The following is a 13,378-nucleotide window of genomic DNA, read 5'->3' on the forward strand; positions in this document are numbered from 1 at the left end:
AAACACATGAAAATGTGTCTATATATATTTTAAACAAGTCAGAGCTCTTTCGAGTTTCGAGTTCTAAATATCTGAATTAAAGGAATATTAGTATATTGCTAGTTTCAATGGCCTAATTGGATCGAGACCGATATATATACATATCAAACAACAAAAATATGTCATTCCTTGTAAAAAAATAGAACGCATACAACATAATCGTTTACGTTGAATATACAACCCTCAGCCTACTAGCAAATGCAAACGAAGATGGTAGGGCGACGACACTCACAGATAAACTTCTAGAGGACCAAATGAAAGAATTGGCTGCCTGGTTTTGTAAACTACAACCTCTGAACATTACATAGCAGCAACAATGACCAAAGAGATACATATAGAATGAAAAAGGAAAAAAAAAAAAAATCACTCTTCAGGCAGCAGCACAATTGAATGGCAATAACTATTGATATGTTCATCAATGGCATATATCAAAATGCCAACAGATTTTCGGGCCCGACCAAGAGCACGAGTACAACCATAATTTCTTTTACGTGAAAGTCGAAAACAAAATAGATGGGGAAATGTAGATATGACCTCGATTCATTCGCTAGAACAAATCGGCTTTCTTCTTGTGCATGTCTTGCTTCCATTTTGGCAACTTGTAGAATGCCTCCTTTGTTGTTCCAAATATAGTTTGGAACTCTTCATCAGACAGATAGGCCTAAGACAACATGCCCAAACTGTTGGCACAACCAAACGAAAACATACATATTAACTCAGTAAGAAAACAATACAAAGCGTACCTCTCTCTTTTTGAGGTCGATTCCAGTTACCGGATTATCAGATTTGGCCTTCAGTCGATCGTAACCGAAAACAGACAAACTTTTGTCACTGCCATTCTCCTCCTGCAGGCTTTCTTGATTTACATCTGCATCGTCGGGATTGTTTCCCGATGCAGGCGTGGTTTCCCCTGGTTCCTTAAGTTCCAAGACTTCTTCAGGACTCTCTATTTGTTGTATAACATCATCATGTTTTTCTTCAGCTGTCATTGTTTAATGCCACCATATTTAGTCCTTCCATATTCAACTTTACTAATCTAAGTGAAAAGAATGGTAAAAGAGTTCTTGCCTGGGATGTTACTCTCTGGAGGGGGACTGCCATTAGATGAATCATTGGCACTTTTCTTTTCAGCAGTAAGAACGGACGAAAGAGCAGCTACTGCTGCTGCCCTTTGTGAGCCCTTCCCCCTGCCCGATACTCTCGAAGCAGAAGTCGTCTTTTCAGGAGACGACTTAAAAGCCGAGGTCAAGGCAGCTAGAGCTTCAGCTCTTTGTCTAGGACCACTTCCAGGGCTGGATCCATTGGACTTGTCCGGACTCTGCTAAGGAAACAAATATATAGTTTATCAACATTGACAACACCAAAAAACTTAGGTAGTACGTAACAAGTGTGGTGTGACATTTACCAAATGGGTGGATTTATCTGCAGATGGTTTAAACGCAGACGATAAAGCAGCTAAAGCCGAAGCTCTCTGCGTCGGTCCTCCTCCTTGGTTTCCGTTGGACTTTTCCTATTTCAACAAGAGTATCAAATTTCAGTCACCTTGCTATCTGATGAACATCTAGTCACAACATTTTGCACCAGAATCGACATATCTCGTAAGGCCTTATATTCGTCATAAGCTCGTTATCAAGAACAGGAACTTCTTTTAAGTAAAAGTTAGAGGAAGTTGATTTACCTCCACGATATGTCCAAGGCCAAAGAGTAAAGTCACCTTCTTTTGGAACGAGTTCCCTTGAACCTGCAAGAACCAAACGAAAATGATCATATCTGAAAAACGTACTTATCAACAGCATAACATATATTATATATAGGATTAAGCAAAAGCCGAGTGAACATAGTTTGAGCACATACAAGAGCCTTAGTATTATCCCACGAAAAGTATGTCGTGAAGAAGCATGGCTCGTTTCCTTCAGAGACTTTATATAACGGCACGTTAGGAGGCAATCCCTCTAGAGATGCAGCCATCTCCACATATTTCTGGAGGAAACAAATGGAAGTAATAAGAAAGAAAGCAAATTATTTAGAGAAGTGTAACACAATATAGTCCCGCGACTCGTACCTGACCAATTTCCCAAGCATTTTGCTTTTCTTTGGGGTCGACAGATTGACCGATCCAAATAAACACTTCGGCTTGAGTATCAAGTATCAAGACGTCCTCCGTCAACAGATCATCTTGAGAGAAGTTGTAAATTTCCTCTACCTGCACATGGTGAATATAAGATCATAACACTGCATATGGTTAACTTCTACATTAACAAGGAATTCAAATATTCACCTGGAACTTTCCTGTAAGGGCAAATGCACCAAAATTGAAGCAGTCAAAACAAACAGTCAGCAACGGTAACAGTTGAATACCGAACGAGATAATTTTACGTAACTTAGAAGAGAACATATGTCACCTCTACTGGTCGAAATCGCGTACAAGTGAGGGTCCCTGATGATTTCCTGAGATGCTTTTTTACTGTTGTAACTTTGTTTCCCTCCAAGTGCAAACCAGAAGGTTGAACTCTCTGTTCCTTCCTTGGCATGTTTCAAAGTAACTCCTGGCTGTATCAGGAAGAAAATAAATAAACGTTTGAACAATTTAGCTCAATTTAGCTCAAGTTAGCTCAGGTTCTGAGATCTCAAAGTTTCGGCGTGCTACATGCACAGGAAACTCGTATCCATCAATATATATATATATGAGACCTTACCTTTAGAAACTCTGCAACTTTTGCAGCTAACTGTTGCTGATCGAATGTACTTTGGTTTCCATGCCATGAAAAAACAGAAGAGCCAGATTGCAGGACAAAACACTCGGTCGTGTTCAAAGAGGTCGCAACCTGATTTACAAATGCATATGGTTTATGCACACATATATTCCAAAACCTCAAGAAGGCAGATTAAGACGTTCAAAAAGGTATAAATCGCACGTAACAGAAAAAAAAAAAAAAAACGCCAGAAACATACACCATCAACTTGCACTGCTTTATTGTTGTGAACGGATGTTTGCGATATCCGAATAAGAGCAACAGAATCGACCGTGTAGGTTTCATCTGTCAGAGCTTTATCTGCTATGAGCTTCTTGTAACCAGAGCTCAAGCCACCCTACACCAGAATTCATCAGAAACTTGTAAAACTACGAGGTGATTCGAATTATGAAAGAGATGAAGTTAAGAAATAAGGTTTTTAGAAGACTACCCACCTTGAGAACCACCATAGGTTGAAAGAGGGCAATGAATTGAGGTGGCTCTTTGCCTTGGAATATGCGACCCTGCAAGAAAATACATGATAAGGAAACTCTCAAAGGTAGAGACTATTTTGATATCTATATTGTATGCTTTTGCTACCTGAACAGGTCTCCCTTTCAGCGAGTTGGACATTGTATTAGTTAACCGCATAGCCATCTTCTGATCTTCCTGAGGTTTTAAATATATAGAGAATGGTTTGATAGCTATAGATTAACGAACACTTATTTGTAAGTACAAATGCACACAAATATGTTACGACTATAACGACCCAAGCCCACTGCTAGCAGATATTGTCCTCTTTGGACTTTCTCTTCCAGGCTTCCTCTCAAGAGGACAATATCTGTTAGCGGTGGGATTCGATTGTGACAAAGACATTGAAATCTGAGGTTAATGACGAAACATCCCCACACTTGCCATATGGTTACAAGCACTTATTTCTCTATAGGAAACAAGATCAACAGGAAATTAAGAACATAGCAGATACAGCTCTGGTTATGTTTGTGCGTGTGTGTGCGCGTGTGCGTATTTGGCAAGTACACCACCATATTAGAAGTCACGCACCACGTACGTTACAATAGTTAAATGTTTTTCAAAATGATAACTGACCTCAATGCTATCCTTTCCAAACCAAGAACACAAGAAATAATCTTCTTTCCTCTCACCAGAGTGGTAGGTGTAAAGAATGATGTAGCAGTCTCCGCCATAAAATTTACCGATATCCTCCACGAGCAATGGAGTTTTGGCACTGCCATTGATTCGCCATACCTGGAGAACGAAAACCATCAAGAACCCAGTTGAACAATCAAACTAATCTAGCCATTTCAAGCAACCAAAACCGAGTATCATTCAAACCTCCATTTTTCCACCTCCCTCCAGCAATGGTGGAACTTCTTCATTCACAGGTGCACTTTTTGTTAATCCCTTCAGACCAAGACCTTGTTGCTTCAATAGAGCTGTTTGTAAAACAAGTACCATATTAAACAATACTTGTAAAGCAAAAGGAAAACCAAACTCATTTGATCCAATTAGATGAGGTAACTACCAGCTACTTTTCCCCGTCCTTCCTCAGCACCTGTAGTCACCGATCCAACTGGCCACGACCCGAAGTTGGACTTAAAAGAATGTGTTTCATAACCTTGAATAACCCGTGTTACACGCGTTGACTTTGGCCTACACTGGCTGGCAATAAATTCCTGAAAATAAAGTATTGTGATGATACATCCCGTACACAACTTTAACTACTTGAAATTTCGGCACAGTGGCGTACCTCGGCTACTTGAATCGCTGCTTTTCGCTCTTCTACTTGCGTCACTCTTCCAACCCAAACGAATACTTCAGCACCACAGTCCAACAGATAGCACTTGTTATTTTCCAGTAAGGATTTTGATAGCTCGCCATCGACAACTTTTACTTCTCCACCATCGATGCTACAGAAACCGTTGAGAGAAGTCAGAAATGCGTGCCTCCGTGTATAAGAAAGATTCTTATAAATATTAAACCAAACAGGAAGAGCAAAAATCTTCTAACAGCAAGTATCATCTAATAGTAATCAAGGAATGCCAACACATACCTGTGAAGCTTAGCAAGAGCGGGTTCTGGAATGATATCGTCTTCACTAGCAACTTTCTTTCCAATGGGTGCAAAGCCACCAAATAGGACCCAAAATTCGCCCGAGTCGGACTCAGTATCCAACTTCCCATCATCTAGTACATTCAAAAGGACGTCGACTCAGCGCATTGCAATGTGAAAACATAATTGAAAACACCAAGGGGTTGACTATAAACAGGGGGAGGGTCAGAACAATTAGTGTATCTTCTGCTCTTACCAACAATAGCAACATCGCACTTCCCCTCATGATTTCTGTCCTTCAAGAATTGAACCACTTCCAAAGCTTTTGCCCTCTCCTGGATATTGGAATTTGCACCATTGAACTGAAATATCTTGCTCTCTGTGTCTAAGATGAACACATCATCGTGATTCAACGATGAACGAGCGAAAGGAACCTGGATAAACCAAATGCAAAAATAAGCGTCAGTAACTCCGTGTCTCTGGAAGAAACACTGTTGAATACACTGAAAAGAAAAGTTGCCTGTTTCATTCGGACAACTCGCTTTCCTCTACAGATATACAACTGTGTTTCAAATTTTTCTTCCTCGGGTTTCTTAAATCCAGATGCAACGCCTCCCTCCAATGGTATGATACAAGGTTTGAAGTACGACAAAAACTTTTCTGATTCATGCCCTTGGATTTCCCTGTGTTGCACTGCTCGTCCTCCAAGTGACGCATCGAGCTCCACAGTTTTAATAGCTGCAGTTCCTGCTTCATCCTAATGTAAAACCAAAACAGAAGTATGTTTCACTTTCAGTTCTCAATGAGGAAAATAGGCAGAGAAAGAATACCTGACTAGTATCTCTTCCAATCCAAAAGTGTATATCATAGAGGTAAGAACCACCTTTGCCTTGTGTTGTCTGCATAAAAAGTAAAGAGCTTGTAAAACAACATTCTGAAAGTTCCTCTCCTAAACAAATTAAACAAACATCTGAGCTCAAAAACAAAACGAATGTCGATCCTCAGCTCATGTCTCCAAACATCAGACAAGCATTATATGTCCTGTTCGGAACATTCAAGTTGTCTTTTTGCTGATAGAATTATTACGACACGCCCGCATTAAAGACGAGAAAAACTAAAAAAGAAATACCTGCAATATTATGTAACTATCCCCCATATAAAATTTCCCATAGTCGGACTTTTGCAACGGAACAGGCTGAAAGTTTTCAATCCGCCAGATTTCTGTCCCACTAAGAGAAATTAAGTTGAACATCTTAAAGTTTTGAGACATAATCTATATATATATAGATGAATCAATCAAGAATTTCATCACATACAAGCAACTAAAGCTCTGATCTCAAATGAATTACAGAAATTTTCTAACTTTTCTAAGGATACACTCTCTGTCCAACTGCCTGAAATGCAGGATCCAAGGCTTTGGCAGAGGTAGACATTGGAAAATATTTCTCTACTACTGTCTCCTTAGCTGCTAGAGAAACTAACAGTTCTTAAATTATTGTATCTGACGTCGGATATGCCACGAGAACTCACTGCAAGAAGAGCGAAAACGAAGCGTGTCAAACAGAGTGATAAATCAGTGGAAACCCCAGAATAGGAACAAGAACATGAGAGATACATGAACAGAATTTAAATTTCGAAGCGGTCGATATAAACGATGCAGTCTAGTTGAACGCTCGTTAATCAAAATGTTATATCATAATGATCTTTAAGATTAAGCCAGCTGCTGGAATCCAGAGCTCAGATGAGGAAGAACAATACAGAACACAAATCTCTCTATTAGTCCAAAGGATGAACAATTCCATCATTACAAACATCACAAACCTTACAACCAAACAATCTTGTAATGTTGATTAATGAATGAATAAAATAAGAAATTACAATTTTATAATCCAGTATTGCTCAAGATCCTCCATACCAATTACCAAAGATCATATCCAATATCCTTGAACATTGTAATTAAAGAGTGATCTAAGAAGAGCGATAATGTTAAGCCATCATCTCGCAGTAACAATTCGCCAAATCACCAGATTTTCCCCAAAATGGTGGCTGAACTACACAACACACAGTAAGAACACATCCAAACGATATACACCAAGTCCAAAACACTTCCAAATCACCATTGATTAAAAAAGAAACAAAATGGGGAAGTCCCACGAACCAATCAGATCAAATCATCGATTGAATCTAGACCAGATATGTACAACAAGAACAGGGACAAACAATCAAATCCAGAACGAAAAAACCAAAAAACACCCAGATCAAAAAGAAAAATCACATGGGGTTAACGATCAAAGACAAGATCAACGAAAAACGCAGCGCAATGGAATGGATTCAGGTGATCCGAAAACAGCAAAACAGCTGCCTGCCCGGAGATCTCTCGCACCCTCTGCAAATGAAGAGTGGAGGGAAGAGAAATTATTAGGAAATAGAAGAAAGTGGAATGGTGGAAGGACGAGGGCGCAGAGCTGGCAATAAAGAAAGATATAGAAGATAGTTGGGAAAAAGAAAAGTGGGAATTATTGCTGTATGTGTCTGTTTTTTCTTTTCTCTCTCTTCTCTCTACAACTTTTCAGCCTTTTGAGATTGGTATTCAGGCGAGTGAGAGAGATATCAAAGTTGGGCTGGGTCCGACCGGTTGACAAGCTCGTTTATTCAAGGGAAGGGATCTGTTGGCGGTGGCACCGCCCAAATTGGGCTCTGTTTTTTCCTTCGATACCTTTTTTCATGATTTGTCCAGTTTAGCGATCCCTCAAATCAATTTGAACAATTGGGTTTGAAAGTTGTTGGGAATGAAGATTGAAAAGACAAAGCTTTGACAAAACCCATCATTCAAATGGCAAGAATCTGAGGCTAATTCAAAGTATGAACTCGTTATGCAGGGTTTTGTGTTATACTATGTTAAGTTGACTTACAATTTTACTTCAAAGTCATGCTTAAAAGAACTGTTTAGAGAGACAGTTGACAAATCTCTTTACAGATAAGGCTCATAATATTAATAGTAAATTCGATTGAAAAGGACTGAAAAGTTATTTTTATTGAATAATCTCTCCATATTATATTAATCACATTAAATAATCTCTTCAACTTAAAATAATCTCTCCGACTTAAAAAAAATTAGTATCCCAACGACGAGGAAGACCTCTATTGTTGGTCAAAATTGATTTACATCGTCTGTTTCTCTCCACATGATTTGTACACCATATCAAATCAAATCTCCATGTTCATCTATCCTTACACTAACTTACTATATAAAAAGTTTTTCATATGGTCCGTTTTAGCTCATTACGTATCGTCGTGAGCCTCACGATTTTAAAACGTGTCTATTAAGGAGAGGTTTCTACACTCTTATAAGAAATGTTTCGTTCCCTTCTTCAACCGATGTGTGACCTCATGATCCACTCCTAATAGACGCGTGGTTAGAAAGAGGAACGAAGCATTTCTTATATGGGTGTGGAGACCTCTTCTAGTAGACATGTTTTGAAATCGTGAGACTGACGACGATACTTAACGAGCTAAAACAGACAATATCTACTAGCAGTGAGTTTTCTCAGCATCTCCTGACACATAATCTCATTACTTACTTTTTGCTTCGATGAGGGCAAACTATCCTTACAAATCAGCACGAGTCATTCCAACATGTATTGTCCTCACTTACATGCATCTTACGAAAATTTTCAAGAGATCACCCATCATAAAATTGCACAGGCAAAACACACTTGACCGTGAAATTTTTATGATCAAGCCACATAAAAGGAAAGTGCACCTTGTTCGTATGTGTAGTGACTTTCAATTCTTTCAAGTCTTTCTTAGTCATCATCCTCTCTTTAAAGTCGCTCGTATGATCTTGATTTATTCATATACTCCTTCTTTACTCGAATGTCATAATATGTTTCACCTTTCGAGTTAGAGAGGCGTAAGAAAAAGGAGGGAAAGGGAAGAGGACAAGAGGGGCATTCCAGCCTAAAAAACAAACAATGAAACACAGATGGCAGAGAACCGCGGGTGAGGAACAGAGTCGGTTCAGGTTGTTCTACTCCTTCAATTAAATAAATGAAGAAAAGTATGTATGTGTGTGTGTGTGTTCGAGTTCTAAGCCACTTCGTGGTTTTTAATATTAAAAAGTTAAGGCGTTGTGTGTGTGTTTTTGTTTGTTGCTATAATTTTAATACACAAAACACTGCCTCTGATACCCATATGTCTCTTCTCTAACGTCATTGCTATTAAATTATTGCACCCTTTCTTACTTCCTCTCACTGTCTCGCCTTTCCATGCATGCTTTCACATGCACCAAACGCTACCTCACTTCTTCTCTACCCTTTCTTCTTTTACTTCATCTAACAATTCAAGATTAGGAGACTATTGTGATTCGTTACGTATGATCATCAGTCAAATAATTTTAAAACGTGTTTGCTAAGGAAAAGTTTTCACACATTTATAAGAAAGGCTTTGTTTCCCTCTTCAACCAACGTGGGATCTCACACTTCATCTATACCATTATCATAGGTTGTTTTTTCTTTCGTTTTTCTCCTTCTCCTTTTCATGTTAGGTCTTAGAGTTAGTATTCAAAGTGAGTAAAAGAGTGCTTGAATAAATTGAAACGTTTAAGCGGGCACGTGGAGCTAAGAAATGTAAAGAAGTTTTAAATGTAGAGAGAGATGATTCAAGAAACAAAATGATTAAGCCTATGGTAGCAATAATGAATGTTCTGAATGAAATCTCTCTGCTTTCTACAACTAAATCTCTCTTAATTTTATAAGAAATCTTTAACAAACTACCAATTGTTCTCTACTTTTACCTTCAAAATTGATTATTTTAAGAACTTTTGATTGCAGGGAAAAGGGTAAAAAAAAAAAAAAAAGTGTGAATATGCTATCTACTTGGACGAGTGGCGATCTAAGTCCCACAATTGGAGTATTGTGTGCTGTAGCAAAAACGAGAGGGAGAAAGAACTCGAGACGAGCCTACGTAGTATTAAGTTATTGGTAAGGTAAAGGTCCATGGAACCTCCTGCAAATCATCCGGTCTACTCGATTGTAACAATTAATGGGAAAAGCGTTGGAACCAAACATTGGATTCGGGCGGAGTTATGGCAAATGACATACGAAAGATGAATTGACAATTAAATAATTATGTATGTGAATCTATTGTTTAGTCAAAATAATATTATGGTTAAATAACAAGTTTAGTCTTATAATTTATTCGATTTGCACGGTCAATTCAATCTTACTTTACCCTCGAGATATATCATTGATATCCAAAAGTTGGCAAAAAAACTAAAGAAATGTTGTCCCTTACAATTATCATGGATACTCTTTGTCCTCACTACGAGTATCAATAACGAAATGACAAAGAGAAGTATACAAATCGTTTGGACCTATAATGAACAATGTACATATTCGTTGAACAAGTTCATGCTCAAACTTCGATAATCCGACTTTTCTTTCCAACGGATCTTTTGACTTTTGTAACCAATATATGTAAGATTAAATGTATTACCAAGAATTGAAGCGACAAATCGATTCGATTCAAACAAGTTAATGATTTAGAAGCTAGGTAGAGGTTTGTTGATTCTTAATGATATTACCCACTTGAACTTATAGAGGGTGGCTAGCTTAGGGTAGACAAATAATCCAGCTACTGCTGCCTTTATGAACCACCAAAGGGATTATGTTTTATGCCTTGGCTTTTCCAAAACTGGCTAAATTTTCGCTTTCCTGTTCCCTGAGGTTTATCAACTCCATCCTATATATATATATACTATTATCCGCTTAAACCCGATTGAGTAGATAGTATTTCTGACTTATATAATCTATAATCCTAACTCTACACACGTCACTTTCGTGTGAACTTTGAGTTCTTAAACATGCATCACTTTTCATGTCGTCGAATCTTATAAAGAAAAAAATATTTTAGGAATGTTATAAACATACAGATGCATGGAGTTCCACGTACGAAATATCGGGTTAATGACATGATGCAGCATATAAGAACTCTACAAGCTATAAACCCCGTTTCAAAATCCTTCGCAAAACCAACCACGGAGCTCTCTAGAAAAGGAGGATTGAGCACCAAACATGAATAAAATCATCGACCACGAGCCCATCAGCAACAATCACATGAGTCTAAGGATCGAATTAGAGTCTCCACACCTGTGGTTGTTCGTCGTTGATGTCGAGGGTAACTAAACCGAAGAAAAAGGAAGATAATTACGAAATCTCTCCATTCATCTTTTTAAAGTCGAGACGAAAATAAGTAAGTAATTGATATATACTCGTAAAAAGAAAATATAATTAATTAAAAAGAAAGGTGTTGGAGTGTGAAAAGACAATTTTATGATACAAGGAATCCAATATTAATTGTTAAAATCAAGAATATTGTTGGGAAGTATAAGTGCATAGATTATAGTTTTGCTGAACAGCAAGGGCAATTGTTAATTTTACCAATATTCACCTTCCCTCCATAAATATCACTTCCTATCCCTATCCCTATCCATATATATTTCCTCATCTCTAGGTTTTTAAGCACACAACTGGAAGAACAAACCCAACATTTTTATACCCCAACAAAAAGAAAAAAAGAAAAAAAAAAATTTCTTTTTGTGTTTTGTAATGGAAAATCACGGCGATGACCCAAACAGTCCAAATCTCAGCTCCGACAGGGCGGAGCCGGTGAGATCACGGTGGACGCCGAAGCCGGAGCAGATTCTGATTTTGGAGTCCATTTTCAACAGTGGAATGGTTAATCCACCCAAGGATGAGACCGTTAGAATTAGAAAGCTGCTTGAGAAATTTGGCTCTGTCGGAGATGCCAATGTTTTCTACTGGTTTCAAAACCGCCGCTCTCGGTCTCGCCGCCGCCAACGCCAGCTGCAGGCAGCTGCAAGCCACCAAGGTGGCAGTGCAATTCATTATGACAGTGGTTGCAGCGGTGGCAGTGTCATGAATTTTGCTCCTTCCTCTTCTTACCTTGGAGAAGGAGGCTCCTCCTCCTCCGGAGGCGGCGGTTTTTCGATGACCGATCACATGGGTATCTCTGAAATTGATCAGCCGATGGTTGTAACCCCCTCGTTTTGCCCTTCAGCAACCTCGAATTTAGAGTTCCAATCAGGTATGGGTATGCATGTTCGTTCAAACCCTCGTTTTATTTCACCAAAATATCAAAAAAAAAACACCAAAAAAAGGGTTTTTGATGAAGACCCAATAATCAAAATGGATGGAATATAGTAAATTTAGCATCTTTTTTTGATTCAGCTTTTTGAAGAGAGTTCCAATGAATTGTTCTCCTTTTGATGATGATGATGTGACAGTTCTTTCTTGAGCTGGAATTTTTGAACACTAATAGCATAAAAAAACGTTTGCTTTGAATTATTTGAATCGATTCACGGGTTTGAGCATTAAATTTTGTGTAAAAATGTTTGATTTTGAAGGTTATATTATAATATTCATAAATGGAGTTCCGACAGAAGTGCCAAAAGGAGCGGTGGACATGAAGGCAATGTTTGGGGATGACACAGTGTTGGTTCACTCCTCAGGACTCCCAGTTCTTACCAATGAATTTGGAATATCACTGCACAGTTTGCAGCATGGTGAAACCTACTTTCTGGTAATTATTCTCTCTCTTTCTCTGTTTTTGAGCCTCTTAAACTTTCTATCTTCCTTCTATAATTCAAACAAACACATAATCTAAGTCAATTTGAGTTGAAATTAGTACTAATCTCTGGGATGAACTCATGGAATTAGCTTAGGAGGGTTTTGGTGGAATGGTTAGTAAGTTAATTAAGATGTGTGTTCCTTTGGATTAGTGCTAGAGAGTTTGATGATGAACATAAACATTTGATTACTCTTAAAAAGATGAACAAAACACGCCATAATTTGATGTAATTTTATGCCAATCAACCCAAATGATGCCCTAAATTTAGGACTAAATGTTCTTATTAGCGGCATTAATTCACTAGGAATCTTCTCCTATAGACAACATAATACTACTTCAAATTTTCAATCCATTGAAATAGATTAACATTCTATAAATAAAACGGACAGACGATTAATCCTAATCTTTCATAGATCTAACTCAATCTAAAGATTGTGTCATAATCCATCATTTTTTTTAGCTCAACAATCTTGAAGGCAAGAAATCGAACTTCAACTTCCTTGTGAAGTGTATAATCATCTTAGTTATGTCCGATTGAGTTCATGTGAGAGTAGAAAAAAAAGGGAGGAATTCAAAGGGAATAGGAACTGGATATGTGGTTGAAATGACATGTCATATGATCATGGTAGCTATTCTTTAATTTGTATGCCAAATTCAATGGATGAACAAACCACAAAACACAAAAACAAAGGATGATGATGATGATGATATTAAGGTTAAGATTAATTGTGTGGAATCGTGGTCGCGCAGGTTTCAAGGCCGACATGAGTTAGGAAAGAAACCAGCTGCAACAGCAGCAGCAACAACAGCGCCTACCAACAAGAAAATTAAAAACAGCTCTCAGATTTTCAAATGATTCGTCTTTTTTTTTTTTTTTTTTTTTAAGC

At 38.0% G+C, this 13,378-nt stretch overlaps 2 protein-coding genes across 3 annotated transcripts; one reads left to right on the plus strand and one right to left on the minus strand.

Annotated features, from left to right (window-relative positions):
- Window positions 1-135: 135 nt before the first annotated feature.
- LOC111441999 (villin-3-like) lies at window positions 136-7,660 on the minus strand. 2 transcript variants are annotated; one of them, XM_023079243.1, is made up of 24 exons: window positions 7,117-7,660; window positions 6,219-6,370; window positions 5,971-6,070; window positions 5,672-5,740; window positions 5,362-5,598; window positions 5,098-5,275; window positions 4,843-4,975; window positions 4,540-4,699; window positions 4,315-4,465; window positions 4,125-4,225; window positions 3,879-4,037; window positions 3,372-3,440; window positions 3,227-3,295; window positions 2,992-3,129; window positions 2,736-2,864; window positions 2,442-2,589; window positions 2,318-2,328; window positions 2,102-2,242; window positions 1,894-2,019; window positions 1,718-1,780; window positions 1,445-1,549; window positions 1,108-1,360; window positions 783-1,021; window positions 136-700 (listed from the first exon to the last, which is right to left on the minus strand). In XM_023079243.1, the coding sequence occupies exons 2-24, from the start codon at window positions 6,272-6,274 to the stop codon at window positions 587-589; spliced, it is 2,949 nt and encodes a 982-aa protein (XP_022935011.1). In that variant the 5' UTR covers window positions 6,275-6,370; window positions 7,117-7,660; the 3' UTR covers window positions 136-586. The 2 variants fall into 2 exon arrangements, with proteins under 2 accessions (XP_022935011.1, XP_022935019.1); XM_023079251.1 differs by having other exon boundaries at window positions 1,108-1,357; window positions 7,117-7,659.
- Window positions 7,661-11,400: 3,740 nt separating this feature from the next.
- Window positions 11,401-13,353, plus strand: LOC111450454 (WUSCHEL-related homeobox 11-like). The gene is made up of 3 exons (XM_023090610.1): window positions 11,401-11,948; window positions 12,268-12,443; window positions 13,242-13,353. The coding sequence occupies exons 1-3, from the start codon at window positions 11,450-11,452 to the stop codon at window positions 13,257-13,259; spliced, it is 693 nt and encodes a 230-aa protein (XP_022946378.1). The 5' UTR covers window positions 11,401-11,449; the 3' UTR covers window positions 13,260-13,353.
- The last annotated feature ends 25 nt before the right edge of the window (window positions 13,354-13,378 follow it).

This window comes from Cucurbita moschata, unplaced genomic scaffold, assembly GCF_002738365.1.
Source record: "Cucurbita moschata cultivar Rifu unplaced genomic scaffold, Cmos_1.0 Cmo_Scf00001, whole genome shotgun sequence".
In the NCBI taxonomy this organism is placed as follows: domain Eukaryota; kingdom Viridiplantae; phylum Streptophyta; class Magnoliopsida; order Cucurbitales; family Cucurbitaceae; genus Cucurbita; species Cucurbita moschata.